General features: G+C 46.0%; 1 protein-coding gene across 1 annotated transcript; it reads right to left on the bottom strand.

Moving 5' to 3' along the window:
* Positions 1–1,066: 1,066 nt before the first annotated feature.
* On the bottom strand, positions 1,067–24,493 carry EIF2A (eukaryotic translation initiation factor 2A). Its single transcript, XM_036243464.1, has 12 exons — positions 24,475–24,493; positions 24,283–24,343; positions 22,949–23,048; positions 22,458–22,540; positions 19,318–19,391; positions 19,053–19,197; positions 18,744–18,860; positions 14,749–15,308; positions 10,623–10,736; positions 3,200–3,325; positions 2,045–2,110; positions 1,067–1,166 (listed from the first exon to the last, which is right to left on the bottom strand). The coding sequence occupies exons 3-12, from the start codon at positions 22,957–22,959 to the stop codon at positions 1,101–1,103; spliced, it is 1,362 nt and encodes a 453-aa protein (XP_036099357.1). The 5' UTR covers positions 22,960–23,048; positions 24,283–24,343; positions 24,475–24,493; the 3' UTR covers positions 1,067–1,100.
* Positions 24,494–25,881: the final 1,388 nt, after the last annotated feature.

Raw genomic sequence — 25,881 nt, 5'->3', positions numbered from 1 at the left:
GAAACAATTTCAGCCTGGCTGGTGTGGCTCAGTGGACTGAGCGTCACCCCATAGACAGAGGTCCTAGTTCGATTCCGGGTCAGGGCACGTGCCCGGGTTGCGGGCTCGACCCCCAGTGGGGGTGTGCAGGAGGCAGCCAGTTGGTGTTTCTCTCTCATCGATGTTTCTATTTCTCTCTCTAATAAAAAAACAAAAACAAAAAAACAATAAAAATATATTTAAAAAATGAAAATAACTCATTGTAATAGACTCTAAAACCAAATATGAATTAATTTTGATAGTTAAATGTCTTGAATTATCATATCATTGTTTCATATGAAACTACAACCAAAACAATCACAGTTCACATCTGAAAAGTACCTCATCCTCAGATCACCAGGTTTATTATTTAAAATATCAAAATAAAATATTTTACTATTTTTTATTTTTAAGTCTATATTTACTTTAGAACTAAGAAAAACTTTACTTCAAATAATACAAATAATATAAACAATTTAACACGTTTACTACAACCTGATCTTTAAGGATTTAAAGTTTTGATAATCCAGAACTATTTTAGGATCAAAAGAGCTGTATTATATATTCAAAGGCAATTTTCCCAAACGTTCCTTCTAAATTTAATAAAGGACTTGAGTGAGAAACTTATAACAAAGCCACAAGAGATTAAATTTAAAGTATCTTTATTCATTTCTATGGTGAACAGTCTCCCCCTAAAAAACAGTAACATTTGTCTTTCAATCTGTCAAGCTGAGCTAGAAAAGTCACCGTCTCTTCTTTACATCACATGTCAACATGATACAGGGCGCAGGACGCAGAGACCAGTGTTCGCAGGCGTCGGGAAGCGCTGCGCGCGCAGCATCTCGGGAGGCCGGCGAGAGGGGCGGCCGCGCGGCAGCGAGCACTCTGCGCGCCGATGAGCGCAGCAGCGATGGGCCCCGTTCCGGGAAGATCAGTGTTCGCAGGCGTCAGGAAGCGCTGCGCGCGCAGCATCTCGGGAGGCCGGCGAGAGGGGCGGCGGGGCGGCAGCGAGCACTCTGCGCGCCGATGAACGCAGCAGCGATGGGCCCCGTTCCGGGAAGCACCTTGCTGCCTGTGGCCCTTTAAACGCCCAATTCCAAATCTCCCAGCTCCCGGAGGAGGCCTTTCTCCTTCTGAATTTTCTCCAACTAGAAAAGTTTAGAACAATAAAGTTATTCAATAGGAAAGAAAATAATTCTTAGCTCTACAGCCGAAACAAAGAAGAAAATACTCCGAGTGTCCCTGACTATCAGAGCCACTGGTAAACACAGGTGTGGGGGCGCAGCCCAGAAACCGCCTCCCGGGGTGTGTGTGGACGGGCAAAGGACAGCTGTCTCGCTGCACCCCCAGGCAGGGCGCAAGCAGGCAGCGCCCCCTGAGGCACAGCCAGGAAGAGACTCCGTATGTCTAACGTGTGCTCATTTTCAGCAGCGACAGCACTGATACAGCGCCTGGAAAGGTGACTTCCGGACTCACCGTGCCTCCCTCTGTCCTTCCCCGTGCAGGAGTGAAAACACTGAAAACTCTATGGCAGCCCAGCCACTGTGGCTCAGTGGTTGAGCGTCGACTCTGCACCAAGAGGTCGCCGTTCGATTCCCGGTCAGGGCACATGCCCAGGTTGTGGGCGCAATCCCCAGTGGGGGGCGTGCAGGAGGCGGCCTATCCATGTTCTCTCTCATCGATGTTTCTTCCTCTCTCTCTCCCTCTCCCTTCCTCTCTCTAAAATCAATAAAGAAAAAAAAAAAAATGGCATATTATTTCCAAAAGATATTTTTAAAATCTCTGTGCTCTTTGACCCAATTAAACAACTGCTTGTAATAAAAGGGGGAGGTGCCAGCTGGTGTGGCTCAGTGGGCTGAGCGCCGTCCCACACCCCAAGAGGGTACCGGTTCAATTCCCGGTCAGGGCACACGCCGGGGGTGCTGCCTGGTCCATGTCTCTCTCATCAGCGCCCCCTCCTCCCCCCGAATCAGTGAAAGCACATCAGGGGGAGTCACGACTGCGAACCAAATAGAAGCGCAGAGACCTGGTTCTTCTCCAGCTGCTTCCCGGCGGCGGCCTGCTCCTTCAGCTGCTCGATCGCCTTCAGCTTCTGCAGACACCGGGAGGGGGGTCGGTCACCTCGGGACGCAGCGCCCTAGGCCCCGGCCCTCAGCCACACGGCCGGGAGACCCGAACGAGGGTCAGTTCTCTCACACTTGTGTCAAGAACGGTCCTAAAATGCTAAGGTAAACTATTTTTAAAATTAAACGTGGGGGGATGTAGAGTGCAGCACAGGGAACGTCATCGACAACACCTGACACTGTGTGGTCCGGTGGGCGCTGGACTTCCTGGGGGTCGCTCTGTAAGTCATACAAATGGCTAATCACTACACACCTGAATACTGAATGTAAACTTTAACTGAAAGAATCAGAAATAGATAAATTTTAAAAAATGCTCCAGCTCTGGAGAAAAAAAAGAAAAGAAAAAGAATCCAGGATTTGGTCAGATATTTTCCCAACTTTTAATTACTGCTGTATATGCACATGTATGTAACTATCTCACCAACCTCACGTTTCTCTCAGCACCGCCCCGGCCTGCACCTGTCGCTGGCTCAGACACCAGGGAGCGGGCGGGGCTCTGGGCCGGGTGTCACCGCCCCGGCCTGCACCTGTCGCTGGCTCAGACACCAGGGAGCGGGCAGGGCTCTGGGCCTGGTGTCACCGCCCCGGCCTGCACCTGTCGCTGGCTCAGACACCAGGGAGCGGGCAGGGCTCTGGGCCTGGTGTCACCGCCCCGGCCTGCACCTGTCGCTGGCTCAGACACCAGGGAGCGGGCGGGGCTCTGGGCCGGGTGTCACCTCACAGCCGGCTGCGATCTGACGAGTCAACTGCTATTTCCTCACCTTTAAAATCGGGATACAGGCCTGTTCCTGCCTGTCGCACGTGTCTAACAGAACACCAGGCGTAAAAGTGTTCAGCATACTTCTGTACGGATGGACATCACTTCTCATTACTCGGAGATCGAGAACAAACAGACTCACAGGCCTTGGACAGCACGGAGCCGGGCGGCACATGCACAGCGGCAGAGCAACAGTGAGCCCGGCGCGGACGCCTGCCCCCCGGGTCTGCTCGAGTATCGCTCTCCATGCAAGTCTCACGCGCTTCCTCCAACAGACACATCTGCGTGCGCCCGCTCTCACCTTCCTCAGGTTCTTGATTTTCTTGTCCACCTCAGGGTCCCCGGAAGTGGGCGGAGACACGGTGCCCCGCGCCGGGCTCTGCGGGGGGGCGGGGGCCAGATCCACGCTCCTGTCACTTCTTGCTTCCTGCAGGAAACAGTTTCAAAGTTCAGTTTTCTAAAGTGAAGACACTGAAGTGTTTCAACCAGAACAGCCTTGGTGTATAAAATGCAGAAACCGAAATGTGATTTTATCTTTTATGCTACATGTTATATAAAGAGAGGATCTGAACTGAAAGTCTCCTAAAGCATGTGACATTGTCCCATGATAAATACAACGCAGCCTAAAGAAAGTCTCACAGTATAATGAGACACCCAAAAGGGTCTCACTAGATTTGTCAAGGGAACAGTTTGCAAGGTCTAGAAATTTTTTAATCCTCACGTGAGGATATTTTTCTATTTATCATCAGATAGAGTGGGAAGGAGAGAGAGAGAGAGAAACATCGATGTGCGAGGAACACATCAACTGGCTGCCTCCCATAGGACCTGACCAGGGCCGGGATAAACCACAACCCAGACACGTGCCCCTGACGGAAATTGAACCCGAGACTCATGGGTCCGCAGGCCGACACTCTAACCGCTGAGCCACACCGGCCAGGGCTGCTAGAGCTAGAATTTAAAGTAACATAACAAAAATTAAAAGACTATATTATGTTAGAATATAATAAAAGAACAAATGAAAAGAAATGGAACGACCTTAGCAGTCATCCAGGAGGTTTCTGAATCAGCCAACAAGCACTGAAAATGCTGTATTTCGGGAGGTCTGGAAGAGGGAGAGGGCCGTTCTGATCAAGGGATCTGACATCTACTCCTGTCATAGCTCCGAAACTAATGAGCGAGCATGACCAGGTGCACGTAAAGAAGGACGCACAGGACGAGTCCCACAGAGATTCGCGTGTGATCAGACCTGCGACAGAGTGCCACGGGAAACATGTCCCACGTGGGCGCCATTCTGCTGCCGACCGTGGACGGGGACCAAAGCAGACCCCAGCCCAGTCGGACAGGGGTCCCTTCGAAGTCAGAAGACAAGCAGGTTGGAGACTAGCGGAAGGGTTAGGTAAGTGGCAGATGTAATGCAGAGGTGCCCAGGGCACGGACGCCCCCAAAGAGGCTGCCTCCCCCGCGGCCGGGTGGCTCAGCTCGGGTTGCTGTGGGGCCCGGGCCACAGGCCACAGGCCACACCTGTCCTCGCCAAGCCCAGGAGGCGGCACCTGCCCTGGAGTCCGAAGCTTCCGTGGTGCAGTTTCGTCTCCATGGATCAGACCTCCGCCGACCTTTCCAGCCTCACCCTCCTCACCAAGAACCACTGATTCTGAGCCGCCTTCCCTTCCCCTCAAGGGCGGTGAACTCGTTTCCAAGCCTTCGACTGTGCCTGTGCCAAGAGCACTGCAGGAGACCTGGCTGAACCTACGTGTCCCTGAGGCCTTTCCCCCAATTTTCTCCAACTCCCAGAGACCGGACCAGCCACACAGCAGGTGGTCGGCGGCCCGTGTGCGCCACCCGCCGTCAGACTGCACCGAGGTCTCCCTGTCCACCGCGGGCTCGTGCCCTCAGCACACACCTGCTCCCTGCACGCGCTGAGCAAGTGGGGGAGGAGAGGGATGGCCTTCCTTCTGGTTCAGACGACACGCACATCGTGACAAAAGGGGGACAGCGTTATTTAAGTCTTTATTGCCCTCGAGGTAGGCCTTCTACCTCCTCCTCATAGAGTTCCCAGTGGGACACACAGAACCCCAAGAATCCAGAACCTTTCTCAGAGTTCAGGGCAGAATCCCCCGAGTCCCCAAAGCATCCCAGGGGGAACATGGGACACTCCCAGATTTCCAAAACTAAAAACGCGTGCCTGAGAACCTGGAGACTGCACAACAGAGTCACCTGTTCTTTTCAAGACACGTCACTGCACTTTTGGTGCCCTCCAGCGCAGCAGCTGCCTTCCGTGGGAAACACAGGACTGAGCGCCACAGTGTGCCGAGGACACCGTTCAGTTCTTCTCTTAAGGAGATGAGTGGACAATGAGACAACAGCGCCCTGGCCGGTTTGGCTGAGCGGTTAGAGCATCAGCCAACGGACCAGAGAGTTCCAGGTTCAGTTCCTGCTAAGAGCATGTACCTTGGTTGTAGTTTGTCCCTGGCCCCGGTTGGGGTCGTGTGGGTGGAAGCCACTTGATGTGTCCCTCTCACATTGATGTTTCTCTCTCTTCCTTCCTCCCACTCTCCCTCCCGCTCTATCTGAAGATGAATGCAAAAAAAGTGTCCTCAGGTGAGGATAAAAAAAGAGAAGAGAGATACTCTGCCTATCAAAATTCACTTTCAACATCAGATTTAAAAATTTAAAGTTTAGTTGTTTGTAATGAGTTGAGAATATTAATTTTTCTACTAAGAGAGGTGGATGTTATAAATGTAAGACTATTATAATAGTAAAACATTAATTTAATTTTCTATCCTATTTTAAATACCAAGAAGAAGTTAAAATGTCTGCATGATTGTAATTTAATTGCGGCCATTCTCTGGAAAGGATACGTATATGGCAAAACTACACTTTTAGTTTCAATTCTGTTGGGTACAGTGATAAGCTTATAAAACCATCACCAGTTTATAAAAGCACTTGGTTAGATTATATGCACCCGACTCTTTTATCTCTGGTTCCTTAATTCAGACCAGGACGAACAAGGTGTGGTCAAGCTGACACTGCCATGGACCATTACTCTGCTCTATCACACAGCCATAACTTACTAACTCCAGCCAGACAAAGACACACCCTGAGAGGGTTATGTTGCCAGGAGAAAGCAAATTTTACCCCCACAGGGAAAACAGGCAAAGGGCAACTCCCCGAGTGCTGGGTCAGCGGTACTGCCTCTGCACGGAGCACCCCTGGGCGATGCAGTCTCTGTGGGGTGGGCGGGGGTCTGGTCTGCAGGTACTGTGTCTCACACTGATGGGGACCTGTCTGTAGTTACTGTGTCTCACACTGATGGGGACCTGGTCTGTAGTTACTGTGTCTCACACTGTTGGGACCTGGTCTGTAGTTACTGTGTCTCACACTGATGGGGACCTGTCTGTAGTTACTGTGTCTCACACTGATGGGGACCTGGTCTGTAGTTACTGTGTCTCACACTGATGGGGACCTGTCTGTAGTTACTGTGTCTCACACTGATGGGGACCTGGTCTGTAGTTACTGTGTCTCACACTGATGGGGACCTGGTCTGTAGGTACTGTGTCTCACACTGATGGGGACCTGTCTGTAGGTACTATGTCTCACACTGATGGGGACCTGGTCTGTAGTTACTGTGTCTCACACTGATGGGGACCTGGTCTGTAGTTACTGTGTCTCACACTGATGGGGACCTGGTCTGTAGTTACTGTGTCTCACACTGATGGGGACCTGGTCTGTAGTTACTGTGTCTCACACTGATGGGGACCTGTCTGTAGTTACTGTGTCTCACACTGATGGGGACCTGGTCTGTAGGTACAATGTCTCACACTGATGGGGACCTGGTCTGTAGTTACTGTGTCTCACACTGATGGGGACCTGGTCTGTAGTTACTGTGTCTCACACTGATGGGGACCTGGTCTGTAGTTACTGTGTCTCACACTGATGGGGACCTGGTCTGTACTTACTGTGTCTCACACTGATGGGACCTGGTCTGTAGGTACTGTGTCTCACACTGATGGGGACCTGGTCTGTAGGTACTGTGTCTCACACTGATGGGGACCTGGTCTGTAGTTACTGTGTCTCACACTGATGGGGACCTGGTCTGTAGTTACTGTGTCTCACACTGATGGGGACCTGGTCTGTAGTTACTGTGTCTCACACTGATGGGGACCTGGTCTGTAGTTACTGTGTCTCACACTGATGGGGACCTGGTCTGTAGTTACTGTGTCTCACACTGATGGGGACCTGGTCTGTAGGTACTGTGTCTCACACTGATGGGGACCTGTCTGTAGTTACTGTGTCTCACACTGATGGGGACCTGGTCTGTAGGTACAATGTCTCACACTGATGGGGACCTGGTCTGTAGTTACTGTGTCTCACACTGATGGGGACCTGGTCTGTAGTTACTGTGTCTCACACTGATGGGGACCTGTCTGTAGTTACTGTGTCTCACACTGATGGGGACCTGGTCTGTAGGTACAATGTCTCACACTGATGGGGACCTGGTCTGTAGTTACTGTGTCTCACACTGATGGGGACCTGGTCTGTAGGTACTGTGTCTCACACTGATGGGGACCTGGTCTGTAGGTACTGTGTCTCACACTGATGGGGACCTGGTCTGTAGGTACTGTGTCTCACACTGATGGGGACCTGTCTGTAGTTACTGTGTCTCACACTGATGGGGACCTGGTCTGTAGGTACCGTGTCTCACACTGATGGGACCTGTCTGTAGTTACTGTGTCTCACACTGATGGGGACCTGTCTGTAGTTACTGTGTCTCACACTGATGGGGACCTGGTCTGTAGGTACTATGTCTCACACTGATGGGGACCTGGTCTGTAGTTACTGTGTCTCACACTGATGGGGACCTGGTCTGTAGGTACTGTGTCTCACACTGATGGGGACCTGTCTGTAGTTACTGTGTCTCACACTGATGGGGACCTGGTCTGTAGGTACTGTGTCTCACACTGATGGGGACCTGGTCTGTAGGTACTGTGTCTCACACTGATGGGGACCTGGTCTGTAGTTACTGTGTCTCACACTGATGGGGACCTGTCTGTAGTTACTGTGTCTCACACTGATGGGGACCTGGTCTGTAGGTACTGTGTCTCACACTGATGGGGACCTGTCTGTAGTTACTGTGTCTCACACTGATGGGGACCTGTCTGTAGTTACTGTGTCTCACACTGATGGGGACCTGGTCTGTAGTTACTATGTCTCACACTGATGGGGACCTGGTCTGTAGGTACCGTGTCTCACACTGATGGGGACCTGTCTGTAGTTACTGTGTCTCACACTGATGGGGACCTGGTCTGTAGTTACTGTGTCTCACACTGATGGGGACCTGGTCTGTAGTTACTGTGTCTCACACTGATGGGGACCTGGTCTGTAGTTACTATGTGTCACACTGATGGCACTGCTAGTTTTTTAAGAAAAGCCACCAGGGCTCTCTTTAAGTCCAATTATTTTAATATTGACTTTCAGAAGTAAAAGGTACTGATTCTATGACCCCTGACACAAATTTTATCAGAGAAACACACAAAACTAATATTTTATTACAAAGGAACCACAGCACAGTGCCAGCAATAGTCACACTGAAAATACCTATGAAAGGAAGAAACACAGTTTATAGCAGAGGATTCTAAGGTGGGTGGGTTTCAGAAGGGCCCTTCAATCTCCATTAGAAAGGCTCCTGCCGGTGCTATGGAAACCACGGAGGTTCTTCAAGAAATTAAAAACCGAAGAATCACGTGACCCCGCAACCCCACTGTGGGTACATACCCAGAGGGAACAAAATCACCATCTCAGAGACACCTGTGCCCCATGTTCACGCAGCATTATGCGGCACAGCCCAGGATGAGAACCAGGGTAAGTGACAGATTTACACATATATTTTTTTTTTTATCCTCACCCGAGGACATTTTCCCTTTTTTTTTTTTGTTTGTTTGTTCGTTTGTTCAGATAGAGGGGGAGTGGGAGAGAAGAAAGAGAGAAACATCAACGTGAAAGGGACACATCAAATGGCTGCCACCCGCACGACCCAACCAGGGCCGGGGACAAACTGCAACCGAGGCACAGGCCCTTAGCGGGAACCGAACCCGGGTCTCTCCAGACCGCAGGCCGACGCTCTAACCGCTGAACCAAACTGGCCAGGGCTACACATATTTTTTTAAAAGGAAAATACTGCTGCCCTGGCTGGTTTGGCTCACCGGTTACAGCATTGGCCCGCGGACCAATGAGTCGTGGGTTCGATTCCGGTCAAGGGCACGTACCTGTGATTTGTCCCCGGCCCTGGCTGGGGTTGTGTGGGAGGCAGCCACTCAATGTGTACTTTTCACATCAATGTTTCTCTCTCTCTCTCTCTCTCTCTCTCTCTCTCTCTCCCTCTCCCTCTCCCTCCCTCCCACTCCATCTGAACAAAAATGGAAAAATGTCCTCAGGTGAGGATAAAAAAGAAAAAAGAAATTTCTGGATGAAATCCATTAACTACAGAAGAGCACACTGATTTATTAAAGCCCAGGTTTTAGCAAATATGGTTTTTTTTTTTTTTTATCCTCACCCGAGGATATTTTTCCATTTTTTGTACAGATAGAGTGGGAGGGAGAGAGAGGAAGGGGAGAGAGAGAGAAACATCGACGTGAAGGGACACATCGAGTGGCTACCACCCGCACGACCAACCAGGGCCGGGGACAAACTGCAACCGAAGTACGTGCCCTTAGCGGGAACCGAACCCAGGTCTCTCTGTACCGCAGGCCGACGCTCTAACCGCTGAGCCAAACTGGCCAGGGCAGCAAATATGGTTTAATAATTCCATTCTATACCTTCAAACAGCTAACTGCCTACCGAAACACACAAGAAACCTAAAACTGTCAAATAAATTTTTTTTCAAGCATCACCAGCAAGACTGCATTGTTTGAATCAATGTCAAGCACCCAGTCACCGTGACTTCACTAACCACAGTCCCAGCCCAGCAGGTGTCACTGTGAGCCACACAGGACTGCAACTTGTCAACTGTTACACTGGTGTGGTTTTGCAACTACAAAATCAGATAAAAATGATGTTAGCAGTGTTATTGTTGGGTACTCCTGGCATTTAGGTTCGCAGCTGAACGATGTCCCAGCGTGACGTGACACGGGTGACAGGGCGCGTCACCGCCGTGCACTTTCGGGCTCTCCTCACAACACGTTTCAATAAAGCAAACGAGACCCCACAAGGCTCGGCCAGCACGGCCCACAGCGAGCAGCAGCCCACACGATCCCCCAGGGCTGGGTTTGAGGTCGGCTCAGTTCCCTTAGTCTCTATTATATACTGAGAATACTTAAGCATTCATAGCCGTACACAAAAGAAAGACTTTCTGACTAAGTCTAACTCCAACTTCATTTTTTTTTTTGTCCTCACCCGAGGACATTTTTAGATTCATCTTCAGATAGAGTGGGAGGGAGAGAGGGAGGAAGAGAGACAGAGAAACATCGACATGAGAGAGATACATCGAGTGGTTGCCACCCGCACGACCCCAACCGGGGCCGGGGACAAACTGCAACCGAGGTCCGTGCCCTTAGCGGGAACCGAACCCGGGTCTCTCCGGTCCGCAGCCGACACTCTAACCGCTGAGCCAAACCGGCCAGGGCTCCAACTTCATTTGGCAACATACAGTCAAGTCTTCAGGACAACAAAACTTTAAGGCTTCAAACAAGCTGAACAGATTTTGTCTGAGAGATTCATTTCCCGAATACCTGCTTTGCCGCTCTCTTAGCTTCATGTTTTCTTTGGTTTTTAAGGGCTGTTTTTGATAACGGCTTATCATTTCCTGGCTGCGGTTTCATATTCTGAGGTGGCTCTTCCTCATGCTATGGAAAATGTAAAATACACGACTGTGAGATAGAGTCCATGCTTTTAAACACAGTACAACAAATCACACAATTTTGCTAGTATGGGATAAACTTACTTTATCAAACTTAAGATTACCAATAAAGAATATTTCAAAACTCGGAGTGTAGCAGACACTCTCTAACTGTCGGGGAGATTTAATGAGGCTCTTCCTATGAGTTGGTAGATATATCTTACATAAGACCTGGCAAAGTTCACTTCAATTTTGTTTAAACAACAGAATTTATCTATTCATTTATTTATTTAAAAAAATTTTTTTTAATCCTTACCTGAGGATATTTTTCCATTTATCTCTAGGAGTGGGAGGGGTAGAGAGAGAGACAGACAGACAGACATTGATGCGAGAGAGACACATTGATCGGCTGCCTCCCACATGTGCCCCCACCAGGGATCACACCCATAATCTGGGTCCAAACCCACGAGCTGGTCTGTGCCCTGGCCAGGGACCAAACCCGCCGCCTTTTGGTGCACAGCATGATGCTCCGACCACCTGAGCCACACTGGCCAGGGCTGGAACTGTTTTTTTTTTTTTAGATACTACTATTGACACATGATTCTTACGAAATTAAATTAGATACCAAAAATAGCCTATTCTGGAATCTTTTTGGATCTGACTACTACCAATAGAAACCCAGTTTCTTCATTTCTTTTCTTTGCACTAAGAATTATTTGCTAGCCCTGGCCGGTTTGGCTCAGCGGTTAGAGCATCAGCCTGCAGTCCAGAGAGTCCCGGGTTCGGTCCCCACTAAGGGCACGTACCTCAGTTGCAGTTTGTCCCCAGCCAAACTGTTGGGGTTGTATGGGTGGCAACTAGTCGATGTTTCTCTCTCTCTCTTCCTCCCTTTCTCCCTCCCACCCTATCTGAAGATAAATGCAAAAATGTCCTCGGGTGAGGATTAAAAAAAAAAGAATTATTTGCTTGATCTCTACTTATAAAATCAGATTAGAAGATTAAAAATAAAAGCAAATAGAAAAACTAAAACAGACATCAAGAACATAGATCAAGCCCTGGCTGGTTTGGCTCAGCGGTTAGAGTGTCGGCCTGCGGTCCAGAGAGACTCGGGTTTGGTTCCCGCTAAGAGCACATACCTTGGTTGCAGTTTGTCCCCGGCCCTGGTTGGGTCATACGGGTGGCAGCCACTTGATGTGTCCCTTTCACATTGATGTTCTCTCTCTCTCCCTCCCACTCTGAACAAAAAATGAAAAAATGTCCTCGGGTGAGGATAAAAAAAAAAAGAACATAGATCAAATAGGAAAGAATAAGTAACTGCATAATAATAAACCCAGGATTAACATAATGAAGTGGCCTACAAAGACTAAGTAACTGTCAGAAGATAGGATCAAGGAGCATCTGATGTGGAAAACGGGACCATAGTAAACAACACTGTACTGTGTAACTGAAACTTGCTGAGAGAGGAGAATGGACATTTCTTACCCAAAACAAAAACTTCATCTACCAGTGACTTCATCGCAATTACCTTCGATTTAACTGTCTCTCGGGCGCTGTCGTACTTGGCACACAAAAGGGACGATGCCCATGAAGGTTCGTGAGCACCAGATCTCAGGTCTGTGTGCATCTCGTAAGTGCTACGAGGAAACGGGCTCAAACATGCAGGACAGAGTCACTAGGAAACGACAGTGACTTTGTCTTCACAGCCATTAGCTGCTTCAGATCATGGAAGTTCTGTGGGTGCACATATCCTGCTCGAAGCTACTGATACAGACCGGGGCCAAGCAGGTTTACAGTTGTGAGCAGGAGAAACAGTTTACTCCGGCCTTGTGAGTATTAACTGTATCGGTTTCCATACAAACATCCGTGCACCTACGTTGGCCCCACCCTGCATATAAAAGCCCACATTTGTAGAACAGAAAACTCCGAGGGCAAGTCTCTGCCACTTCTGTTTTTGTTTCCACTCTGGGCAGTGTGAGTGGAGATGTACTAAGATGTGCTGAACGTTTGTTTTACACATGAAAATCTTCTACAGCACCTTGCTTTGGCAGAGTTTGTACTCACGAGAACTTCAAAAAATGGCAAAGCAACTAAAAATGACGCAAGAAGAACGAGTTATGAACCTTCCCCGTGGTGAGCACCATGCCGCCGCTGACAGATGTCATTTCAGACAAGCAAACAGCATCCACACAGCTCCTCGCACCGGAGCTTTTCGGATTCAGTGCTACTGCTCATTGTTCACAATTTCATCCTGACTAGTGAGGTGTGCTCTTCGCCAGCCGCAGTGGCTCAGCTGGTCGAATGGCTGGGGTTTGATTCCCTGTCAGGGCACGTAGAGAAGGCAACCGACTGATGTTTCTCTCTCACACTGATGTCTCTCTCCCTTCTTCTAAGCATGTCCTTGGGTGAGGATTAAACATAAATAAATAAAAATAAATACAATAAAATGTGTTTCTTCAGTTATATCAATTACTATGTGACTGTTTTGATAAACACATAATAAAAGTGAAGGGTTGTTTTTTTTTTCTGAAAGCCAAAAAATACTTCCTTAAGTATAATTTATATATACATTTTTGCTTATAAAAAAAGTAATTTTCTTCTTCAATGGGAAAAATCCCAATAGTTTTTTTTCCTTCTGTCATGGAACCCCCTTCCTTTGTGAAGTTATTGACTACAAAATCTTTGTTTCTAGTAATTTCTTGACAGTATTTTCTTTGCTATTTACCTAATTTCTGGAATTAGATATGCACAAAAATTTCTCACTAGTGGTTACCTTGATTAAAATGATTTGTTAAGATCACATAATTACAATACCACATACAAAAGTGAAAACTTAGTGAAATCTTAAATGTTAAAACATTTTGGTTTTAAGAAGTTCTTACTTAGTTTTACCACCATTTTCAAACTATAATCTTTCTACATTAATTTCTCTACCTTCTCCCACCAAAACAAACTAGTTTTATGAATGAGAATATAAATATACACCAATTCAGAATTTCTTCCTCTTGTGCTCTCTTAACCAGATTTAGAAAGCAGGATAGGTTGAGGTTACTCCTGTTTTTATCGTAGATAAGATAAATTTCAATATACATGGGACAAATCTAAAGACTACAATATACTTTCCTTTTTGATCTAATAAAAATATCAGTAGGGCTTAATTTGTTACATAAGTTTTTATATATATTTACTAAATAACTTAATACAACAAAGGTATTTCAAAAGAGCATTTCAAGAAATTACAGCCCGCTGCTACACGTCAGAAGGAAGGTGTCTTGTTTCTGAGACGGTCAGGAGGCACACGGAGGCACGGGAGTATTTATCCTTTGAAGAAGTATTCACTTCCCTGAGTGCCCAGTACCTGAGCAACTCTGTATCTCTGTTTACCTGAACAGTCCCAGGATGCCCAGTGTATTGTCATCTTTTAAATAAACAACAGAAAGACTTACAGAGCTACTTTATTCCTTAACGTCATCCCAGAAACTCAGGCCATTATAACGCTTCCTCCTGAGCTCTGAAACACCAACACTTTAAAGTAGACAAGCATCTGACCGATACTCTGGTCATAACTTGACATTTTGTTTGACCAACAGTGTTTCAAAAGCGGAGAAATTTTACATCAACACCCAGACTTGCTCCGTCTTGAAAAATCACTTTGGCAAACCGGGCCTAACATCCCTGTGGAAACATGGGCGGCTGCTGCGCGTTGCTCTGCCGTTCAGGTGGCCGCCTGTCCCACTCACCCCTGCCTGACATCGCCAGCCTGACTTGACAGGCCTTTGAATTTGACCCATGGCCTATAGAGTATGTCCTCCTGCTATCTTTCCAGACGGGAAATGCGCATTGTTTCAAATTAACTACTTTGTCAACTTAAAGTGAGCTGTTCACTATTTTCAGCAACAGTGTCTCCCCTAGAGTGTATGTTCTAATCAGGTACTAAGTAACACAAGAAAATGCCCCTGGGGCGGGGGTCTAGAGACCTCCACACACTGAAAGCCTTCTCCTGCCACAGCAGTAACACTCACCAGCCTGGAGCTGGTGGGCGGCTTGTTTCTCAGGGCAGGGGGCCGGTACGCGACTGCAGCTTCAGGCTCTCCCCTGGGCGGAGCTCGGTGAGTCACTGCTTTGGCCGGAAACACGCCATCTGGAAACGGCTGCCAAGAGACCTGCCACAACTCGGCCTCCGAGGGCACATCACACCTGTGCAAGACCGAGCCGCTGTAGTGCCACACCTTGTACCCGTTGTTCACACGCAGCCTGGGAGCGCACGTGGCGGTCAGGATGTGCTCCCCGTCTGGGCACCAAGCGAAATAAGTGGAATCAGGGGCCACTGGTTTAGAAATGAGTTTGTAGTTTTTAACATCCCACACTTCCATCTGTCCCCTCAGGTTCCCAAATCCAGCGAGGACCAGGATGTGCCCGTGAGGGCTATAGTACGCGGCATTGCGAGGTCCAGTTCCGAAGTCAAACACGGGGTCACATTTCAAGTTGAAGATTGTCGCTTTGGCGGGCATGAAACCATAAACAGCACAGAACTCAGCAGAATTAGAACTCCAAACGACGTCGTAAATGGGGCCACTTTTTGCTAGAAAAAGAATATAAGACCCAGATTAGCAATAAAGAATTAAATGAGCCCTGGCCAGTTTGGCTCAGCGGTTAGAGCGTCAGCCTGCGGTCCGGAGAGACACGGGTTCGGTTCCCGCTAAGGGCACGTACTTCGGTTGCAGTTTGTCCCCGGCCCTGGTTGGTCGTGCGGGTGGCAGCCACTCGATGTGTCCCTTCACGTCGATGTTTCTCCCTCTCTTCCTCTCTCTCCCTCCCACTCTATCTGTACAAAAAATGGAAAAATGTCCTCGGTTGAGGATTAAAAAAAAAACAAAGAATTAAATGAATATGGTATTTATTAGCACAAATTATAGTCACGTAACACTCAAACATTTATGTAATCCCTAATAAATCTTAATTTCTTTTTTGTGTTGGCAATGTGGGTTCATAGTAGCATAAGTTATTACGACTGGTTATGAACAACTAGTTTCTGTTGTACTAGGTAGTAGTATATACACATAGTAATAAAATATAAACTATATAAAAAGACATGCCACAAAAATAAGTCCCTCTAGACCAGTGGCTCTCACCCTTCCTAATGCCGACCCTTTAATACAGCTCCTCCTGTCGTCTGTGGGAGCATCTGCGTGTGGGCGGGCCGCCTGGAGACGGACAGAGGAGCCCTGTCTCGGTTCCTAAGACCATCGGAAATGTGTGTTTTCTGATGGTCTTAGGTGACCCCTGTGAAAGGGTCATTTGACCCCCAAAGGGGTCAAGACCCACAGGTTGAGAACTGTTGCTCTACACAGACACAACCCTCTAGTGTATTTCTTTTCTTTCTTTCTTCTTCCTTTTTTTTCCCTTTGGTCAATCCTCACTGAGGAAAGTTTTTCCATTGATTTTTATAAAGAAAGGGGGGAAAAGGGGAGATAGAAACATCTACTGGTTGCCTCCCAAATACACCCTGACCAGGACCAGTGATCAAAACTGCAACCCAGGCACGTGCCCTTGACTGGAAATCGAACTCGAGACCTGGTGTGTGGGCCGAGGCTCTGACCACTGGGCAACACCGCCAGGGCCTCTCTGGTGTGCTTCTTGCATATGCGTGCAGAATATCTTTGTCGACATTAAGCCCCTCTCTCAAACACAGACAAAAGCCCCGCGCTCTGAGCCTGTGCCGCTCCATTCCAGCTCTGTCTTGGTGACCCCCCCCACCCCCCACCGGGCGCGTCAGGGTCGGTCTCGTCCCCTCTCCACTGGCCCCCTCTCCACTGGCCCCGCGCTCTGAGCCTGTGCCGCTCCATTCCAGCTCTGTCTTGGAGACCCCCCTGGGCGCGTCAGGGTCTGTCTCGTCCCCTCTCCGCTGGCCCTGCTCTCTGAGCCTGTGCCGCTCCATTCTAGCTCTGTCTTGGAGACCCCCCCGGGTGCGTCAGGGTCGGCCTCGTGGGCTCTCCGCTGGCCCTGCTCTCTGAGCCTGTGCCGCTCCATTGCAGCTCTGTCTTGGAGATCCCCCCGGGTGCGTCAGGGTCGGCCTCGTCGGCTCTCCGCGGGCTCTGCTCTCTGCAGGCCTTGCTGCACGGCCTCCACTGCGCATCCAGACCCATCTGCAGGCGTGCAGCTGCCCCGTCGAGGGGCGCCTGCCACCGCGCGATGGCACACCACCACGCCGCCCTTCACAGACGCTGCACGATCGTACGTCCACAGGCTTGGACAGCACAGCCCCTCACTCGTGCTGAGTCGTTCCGTACCTTTACCTTTGCCAGCCTACTAGGTGACAGCTGTAGTTTGTTTTCCTTTCTATTTATTTCATTATAAACAAAGCACCTTTTACATACATTTATACATACTTCATTTCGTTTCTGCGGCCTCGTCTTTACTGTCCCAAACCTAGTCTTCTCTTTAGTTGTTGGTCTTTTACTGCTCTATTTGATAATATTAACAAATTCACCTTTCTCATGCGCATCCTTTGCCTGTCTAAGAAACTTCCCCCAATTTTTGTTGTTTGTTTTGCTTACTTAATTTATGATCTCTTCTCTTCCCCTAATGTATAAATCCACACTTTTTATATATTTAAATGTACCCCTTGTCCCTCATGACTTCTGCCTTTAGTCTTTTTCTATTTTAAACCAGAAGAAAAAAATCTCAAATATCTACTTCTAGCTCTGTAGCTTTAGCACAACTGGATTTTATTTTGGTAGATTTTATTATTAACGTTTTGTTCCAAATAGCTAGACAGGTGCCTCCATACCATGTATTTAAAATCAGTATTTTCCACCAGATTCCAAGCTGACCTTCCTCCGCTGCAGCAGCCGTGGACGTGTGGGTCTTTCTGGCCCAGTCCTGCTTCGCGGACGTGACTGTCCACCCACCAGCCAGAGCCAGCGTCTTAACGACAACTGTCTCACGTTTCAAGACCTAGCACTGCAAGAAGCCCCGCCTGTTCTTCTTTTGCAGTTTTCAAAACATTCTAGCATGTTTACCTTTCAATATTAACTTTAGGATCAGCTCACCTAGTTAAACCTATTGGCATTTTAATTTCATTTAAAAATATTTACTTTATTAATTTTTTTGAGAGAGAGAGGGAAAGAGAGAAACATCAAGCAAGAGAGAAACATTGATCGCCTGCCTCCTGCACGCCCCCCACTGGGGATCAAGCCCGCAACCCGGGCACGTGCCCTGAGCGGAATGGAACGGGACCTCTCTGTACATGGGATGATGCTGAATCCACTCAGCCACACCAGCCGGGCTTAATTTCACTTTTAGATCAATCTGGAGAGAATGACATCTCCATAAAATTCGTATTAAAGGCCACAGTTTGTTGCTCCTCAGAAGTTTCTTCCCATCAGACCTACACGATTTGTTTTTGTTGCTCTATATGCAATCTTCCCTTCCATCGTGTGAGTGGCTGCTGTTCACACCAACGTCACCGATGAGCAGGGATGACTGTTCCTTCCTTGTGACACTGCATGCTTGGTCTCTGACCAGCTACCCTGACAGCCTCTCAGAGTGGGAGCTAGGAGTGGAAGGGGAGGCACCCTAGTTTTGTTTCTGACTTCAATAGAACACATAGCTTTTTCACACGTTCAACTCAAAATGAAAAAATTTGGAGCCGTCAGAATTTTAAAACTGTATCATTCTACAATGAATTCTGCTCAGCAAAACAAAGGATGGAGTGCTAACATTCTTTGGTCCTGAAGACAGTGCTGACTCACTAGATCTCGATCACTGTCCTGATAAGTCCATCAGCCACAAAGAGCTACAGCCACTGAAATGCTTCCCTCAGCAAGTTTCCTACCAAACTACGACTCAAGCAGCGAGCTGGGTTCTGGCAAAACCAGTCTTGTGGAGAAGACGCTAAGTCTCCTCATCAAGCAGCTTCCTCTCCCAGGCTAGAGCATGTGAGTCTCACACCGGGTCAAGGATGCAGACTGTGTCCCCTTCTCACTGTCCCGCTGCATCAAAGGGGGGTACTCACGCAGCTGCACCGCGGCGCTCTCCCCGTTGGCCGCGATGTAGTGCAGCGTCTGCTCCCCGTAGTAGGACGCCCCCGTCTTATCCACATCTGTACTGGCTATGACCAACACAGCAGAAGCTGCAACAGTAGATGCTTTAATTAGATGTAAAACACAAATAAACCCAATGGTGATGAAAAACATTAAACAATGTAACAGAGCCACGCAATTTTTCATTGAATAAGCATTGATGCTTTGCCCCCTTTATGCATAGGAATGACATCTAAGTCAATGTTCGGTAAACAAAATGAGAGAAAATATATTTATCATACCCTTTTTATTCCACAGCATTGTAACCTTATCCGCCTTAAAGAAACTTTTATTGGCTAACGCTGCATGAGGTCCATCAAAGTTGGGGTACTGATACAGTCGAACAAATGAAGGTGCACCCTTACTTCCTGGAACATAAACAGCCACCTAACATACACAGACATGAATCATTTAATTTTTTGAAGCATATAAACTAAGATACACATCACTAAATACTAATAAAAAGGTTAATAACCCCACATGAACAAACAAAAACATAGCCGTTACCTTGTATGGCTGAGGTCCAGGAGATAACACAAAATCACTAATTTTTTGCAAATGCAATTTATTTACAATTGTATCTAAAAAAAAAGAGAGAGAGAGAAATGGTATTAGACTGATGAAAGATGCTAACAGTGGTGTTAAACTCTGACTGTATTTAAAAGGTCAGTGTAAATACACACTAGTACTGCTCACTGTAGCCCGAGAGGGTGAGGCTGAGCAGGAAACGCATGGGGGGACAGACAGACTTCCACTTGACTCCTGTTCAGTCACTTACTGCTGTGTGAGCTTGGGCAAGTAATGAGATCATCCACCTCATTCCCAGTGATTACTTTTTAAGAGCCCAGTGTCAGGCACACAGTACTTATTCAATACATGTCGGTTCTCTTTTCTTCCTTTTTTTTTTTATCCTCACCCGAGGACATTTTTGCACTTATCTTCAGATAGAGGGAGAAGGAGAGAGGGAGGAAGAGAGAGAAACATCGATGTGAGAGAGACACATGGACCAGCTGCCACCCACACGACCCCAACTGGGGCCGGGGACAAACTGCCACCGAGGTTCGTGCCCTCAGTGGGGACCAAACCCGGGTCTCTCTGGACCGCAGGCCGACGCTCTAATGCTGAGTCAAACCAGCCAGGGCTGTTCTCTCTTCTTCAACCTCTGAAATCAAGTAGTTTCAGAGGCCATTAGATGGGAAAGATGATTTAGCCTAATATAAAATGTGGATATAGATATTCTGTAACTAATCACAGGGCAATAATGATCACAACAACAGTAACACTGGCTGATATTTATTGAGTACTAACTCAGTGCCAGGCAATCAGAACCCACATTATAAACAATACTACTTCCCTAGTTAATGGGATCAAGAGATGCCACCCTTCCTTTGTTAAAATTCAGAGATCAACAGCTGTTCACAAGTAGGACGTGCACCAAACTGCCCAACGGGCGGCCCCTTCTTCTGACGTGCTCACAAAGAAGCAAGATAAGCCAGCAAGCAAACTCAAAACCAGTGGGGCTGGAATGAGCCTCAAAGCAAGAAAAAGTATGCAGCTGTAACGATTAGTGAACAGTGCTCAGAATCAGCCTGCTTTCCACCTCTGGTTCATGTTACCCGAGTTACAAATTCCTATTCTACTTTAATATACTCAAATGTGTACCGTCACTAATGGGATACGCTAAGGACAAAAGAAACTGCAAAACTCTTTCTTTACATTATTTTCAGTAATCGTGTTATTGGTATTGCTGTTAGTATTGCTATTCTAAGAACACTATGTGGTTAATGTGAAACAAAGCAAGTAATTAGGTGAATGTGATATTCTCAAACGACCATCCCCAGTATCCCAGGGAACCAGGATTCCTGGCGTTGGCAAAGGCAGTGCAGATATAAGATATAAAAAAAGAAAAGAAAAGAAAAAGTCCTAGAAAGAATGATTAACACAGTGGCAATAAGAACCCCCTATACCCAGACTGTGTTCTCTAAATACCATTTTCCACTAAAAGGAATCAGAGTATCTCGAGGAACTGACTGATTCTAGGTATATAGCAGGAAATAACATACAAGATAGTCTTAGGACAGCCTGCCTCACCATATAGCAAAAAGTCATTAAAGACAAACTGACGGGATGGGATAGTTTAAGCATCAAAGAATAATTGCAATGGACTGAAACATGTCATACATGTTTAAATCCATAGCCCATAAAGATGGGGGTGGCGCCCTGGCCGGTTTGGCTCAGCGGTTAGAGCGTCGGCCTGCGGTCCCGAGAGACCCGGGTTCGGTTCCCACTAAGGGCTGTACCTTGGTTGCAGTTTGTCCCCGGCCCTGGTTGGTCGTGCAGGTGGCAGCCACTCAATGTGTCCCTTTCACATCGATGTTTCTCTCTCTCTCTCTCCCTCCTACTCTATCTGAACAAAAAAAAAATGTCCTCGGGTGAGGATAAAAAAATAAAAAAAAGATGGGGGTGGGGAGACTAATTGGTTGCAATGAAGATTGCTAGAGAAAGAACTCATTATTTTGTAAGTGATAAAAGGAAAGAATATTTATCCTGCCTTTCCTATATATATGGTACTGCTAGGTAACCAAATAGTAGAAGAGAAAATTGCTCTTTGTAGCTAATAAATGAGAGGGGAAGAGGATAATCAGACAATCACCAATTTGTAACCACTCATCAAATAGTGGCCTAGGCACTGAACGTCAATGTCAGCTAACCCTACAAAATTAGACAGTAAGACAGATGTGCTTCTTGATAAAATAATTCAGTACTGCCTTACGATGCAGTCTTATCTCCCTCAGAAAAGAAGCTGAAGCTGACGCTGACCAACTCTAGATCCAGACCAGTTACTTATAGGGGACAGATGAACGTGTTAAATTACAGGATGGGATACAATTCAAACTACGGGAAAATATACAGGACAAGTAACCTTGTTTAAGTAATAAATTACAAGAGGGAAAAGAGATGGAGAGGGAACTTGTAGCTTAAAAGCAACTTAAAAGATCTATCAGTCAATTGCAATGTGAGAAACCTTATTTGGATCATGAGTTTTAAAATATCTGTAACATTTACGACTATTAGAAACTTAACATTGAACATATTTTATAATCTGTGATAATGGTCTTTTGGCTAAGTTTAAAAAAATTAAGACTCCTACTCTTCCGAGATGCACACTGAAATATTTACAGGTAAACTGTACGAGCTCTAGGATTTGCTGTAGCCGAGTAAGAGACGGAAGATGGACAGGCATGGACGATGTAGGACTGGCAATGACTTGACGGGTATTGGGAGCAGGCGTCTAATTTTGTGTTTAAAATTCTACACAATAAAACATGCACATGCATCACAGAATTTCAATTGCAAATAAAGAGACATTTAAATGTCTTAGTTTAATAGAAATTTAAGTAATAAAAAGTTACTATAAAAGAAAATTTTGTGCTATAAAATTCTACTAGCATTTATATTTGTTATTCAAATAAATTAATACAACAGTAATTACTAATATATGCTTTATGTTTATAGAGTATATATAAATATACAGCAATGTATTCATAGTAATATATTAACAGTACTGTGGGGACTATCATACCATATAAGGCAATAAAAACTATATACATTTATAGTAAATAACAAAATTATAAATTTTTCCATACTGAAATTGTTATTTTCAAAGAAATGAACTTCATTGTTAACATTTCGGGCACAAATAGCTTCATCTTCTGACCAGGACGGACACCTACATTGAAAAGAAAGAACATAAAAAAGTTTAAACAGAGCGTGACATCACATGTTAACATGTTCAATGGTCTTTTGATAATGGTCTTTTGGCTAAGTTTAAAAAAAATTAAGAGTCCTAATCTTCTGAGATATTCAAGTGTGTGATGTTGCTTACTCTTTAAGAAAAAAATACTTACAATATGATGTTAAGTCAGTTAGTAATAGTTTTAGTCAACATATATAATAGAAAAAACATTAAACAAAAGAATGATCAAGAGTATTACATCCCTACATAAAAAAATCCTTAAAGATCTAGACTTTGGTCTGATAAATTATTTTCTAAACAAATTCCAAAGAAACAAATATTATACAATGAAGACATTTTAAATATTCTGTAAACAGTAAGTATCTGAAAGTAGTTACTTACCAATTTTGCATCTTTTTCTGGATGAAAGACTTCAAACACGTCCCAGTTTTCACATCGTAAAGTTGTAGGTTGGAAACTCCAGCGGCGCCATCTTTCGAAGCTGCAATAAACACACGTGTTAACAGTAACTGTCTCCTGGCACTAGGAAGAAAGAAGCCGTTCTTGGGAACCCACCAGGCTGACAGGTCCAGGGGGAGCTGCTCTACACCGCCTCCCTGCCACCCTCGCCGTGGTCCCCTCATCCACTCCTGCGGTCACGGTGACCGGAGCTAGCTGAGCAAAGGTCAGCATTTCCGAAATGAGTTCATAACTGTGGACTTTAAGAATACTTAAGAGATGTCCTGTTTTTCAAGGTTTACATGGTTTGCTGCTGAGTGGATTAAACTATTTTATTATGAAAGCCTGTATCTATCTGTAAGTCACACAAACAGGGTTATAAAACCACTCATGATTCTCAATTTCCCTTTTATTTTACTTGGAAAAAGAAAATTCTTAGAGTCTACACTTCTTGGAAGAACAAACCCAGAAGGTTTACAATCCAACAAGGAACTAAATATTTTACTTAACAATATCCATGTAATTGGAACACATTTCTTTTTTTAAATTGATAACTTTAATTGAATACTCGTGTGCCAGACACCGAGTGAGGTACTCTGCTCTCATCATCCTACCGGATCGATGCACAATGTGTATTTGGATCTAGAACCTGTTTCTTAAAATAAGCACTGATACCAATTCCTGGTATTTTATTAGTCACCTATGAAGCACAGCTCTATAAAATGCTCATGAAACATATTATTAAATCTCTGAAAGTGTTAGACAATGGCACACCATTTCCTCTTCTTTTCAACTATACACAGTTCTTAGATGCTGAGTCTACTGTACTTCCTCTTTCATTTACAATGATTATTTAAAATGTTTATTTTATTTTAAAGGTTATTATCATTCTTAATTTTTTTATTTTTTTGGTATGTGCCCCTAGCGGGAACCGAACCCAGGACTCTCTGGTCTACAGGCCGACACTCCAACCGCTGAGCCAAACCAGCCAGGGCTCATTCTTAATTTTTGAGATCTTTTCTATCCAGTGGTTATTTACTTTCTAAATTCCCCCTCAGCTTTTCCTTTTGCTCTATCTCATGATGAATCTTTCCACTAAATTACTATACCTTGAAATTACTTCAAGTACATTATATTTGGGGAATATGAGATTCATTGTTGATTAAAAATATCTGCACACAATTTACTATCATAAAGACTAATTACTTTTCTAGGGCTGTAAGCCCCTTCCCCCACGCACCGGCGCGGATGCTAGGGCTCCACGAGGAAGTACTCACTCGTGTAGGGCTGCCACGTAGCCAGGACGGTGCTCCTCGGCGAGAATTCAAGGCAAACTGCCTTTGGGAGGTCGAAGGAGTGCAGGAGGCTCTCGTTAGTGACACTGATAATATTTACTCTGGTTTCAAAAGAAATTACTTCAGCAATGAAATACTGTTTCACAACAGCCAGCACTATAAAAACATTCATACCTCTTTTCAAGTGCAGATCACACTTTAAGTGACTATTTTTCATAAAATCAATTTTCGGTTAGTTCTAAGAAATATCCAACAAACACCTGAACTGGAAAAAGCAACTTTATCAAAAGGCACCGATAAGGCTGGTGCTGAGAACGTGGGAATTAGCAGGAGGCCACGACAGACAGCCCACCTCCAGCTGGGCAGGACGCAGCGGCCTTAGGTGAGCAGAGCTGACCCAGAGACAGGCCGAGATGGGGCGAACTGAAGAGAAAAGGGGTGCTAAAACAGGAGTGCATTGCATTGCATTTCTAATTTTTATCTTTGGCTTAACTAACAGGCAGCATCTGCTAAGGTTCTGGAGGCACCGGCACCCAGGGTCAGGGCGCTGCTGACCTGGCTCCCGGCGAGGGCCCCCTGGCTGAGAAAGCTGCCTTCTCTCTGAGTTCTCACGTTGCACAGAAAAAGCGCATTCTGACATTTCAGTATCAGCGGAGGAAATCAGCAAACAGACGTTTGATGTCGATCAAAATCTCAGAAGCGGTCTCCAAGGACAGACTAAGATCTACTGTGGTATGAGAATGACAGAGATTACAGTAATTGTAGAAAAACAGCAGTTTCCAGGCTTTTGGATACTTTCTGTGCACCACGTTCTGGTCTAACTGCTTTATGTACGTTTTTCTCAGGTAATCCTCACAACAATCTTAGAAGATAGGTATTATCATCTCAGTTTTACAAATGGCAAAACTGAGACTCAGAAAAATCAGACGACTTGACGACTTGCCCGAGCTCATACTACGGATGAATGCCAGAGCCAACCTTTAAAACCAGCCTGGTGACTTGCTGTTGTGTCCTCTTTCGGTTTAAAAAAAAAAAAAGGATAATCCATCTTATGCCAGGAATTGCTTCAAGTTGCTTTGTCCTGCTCAGGTGTGAGAACGCCGGGTTAGTCTGGGCAGAAGCGGGTGGGAACACAAGATCACAGCATGTCGTTTTACCACAGACACAAACACTTTACGACTTACTGGAAATGACACAGTTTAGAATTACACGAAGCTTACTTATTGTAGTTTATGACCTTTAACAGTTACTCTTAGTTTAATGACGTGTTTAATTCTTTTTTAAAAATCACATATATAAAAAAAAAATCAGTTACGGTTTCTGATTGACTGACCAGGAGCTCAGCAGAGGCCACATACTCTGCCTTTTTCTCTTGCCCCAGGGACATTATGTGTCTTTGTGGCCACAGCCACTCTAAGAAAATAAATGCTAGAACCAGGTACAGAAAATATCTATTGAAAAGATGAACACAACATATGGGGGCATATGAAAAAGATTCAGAGTTGAATCCAATAGAAAGCCAAGTGGAGATATGAAGTATAGAAAATAATTGTAGTAACTGCCAAGGTAAAAACAGATTTA

The sequence above is a fragment of the Molossus molossus genome, unplaced genomic scaffold (assembly GCF_014108415.1).
Source record: "Molossus molossus isolate mMolMol1 unplaced genomic scaffold, mMolMol1.p scaffold_m16_p_5, whole genome shotgun sequence".
Lineage (NCBI taxonomy): Eukaryota > Metazoa > Chordata > Mammalia > Chiroptera > Molossidae > Molossus > Molossus molossus.
This window is presented reverse-complemented; position numbering and strand designations above follow the sequence as displayed.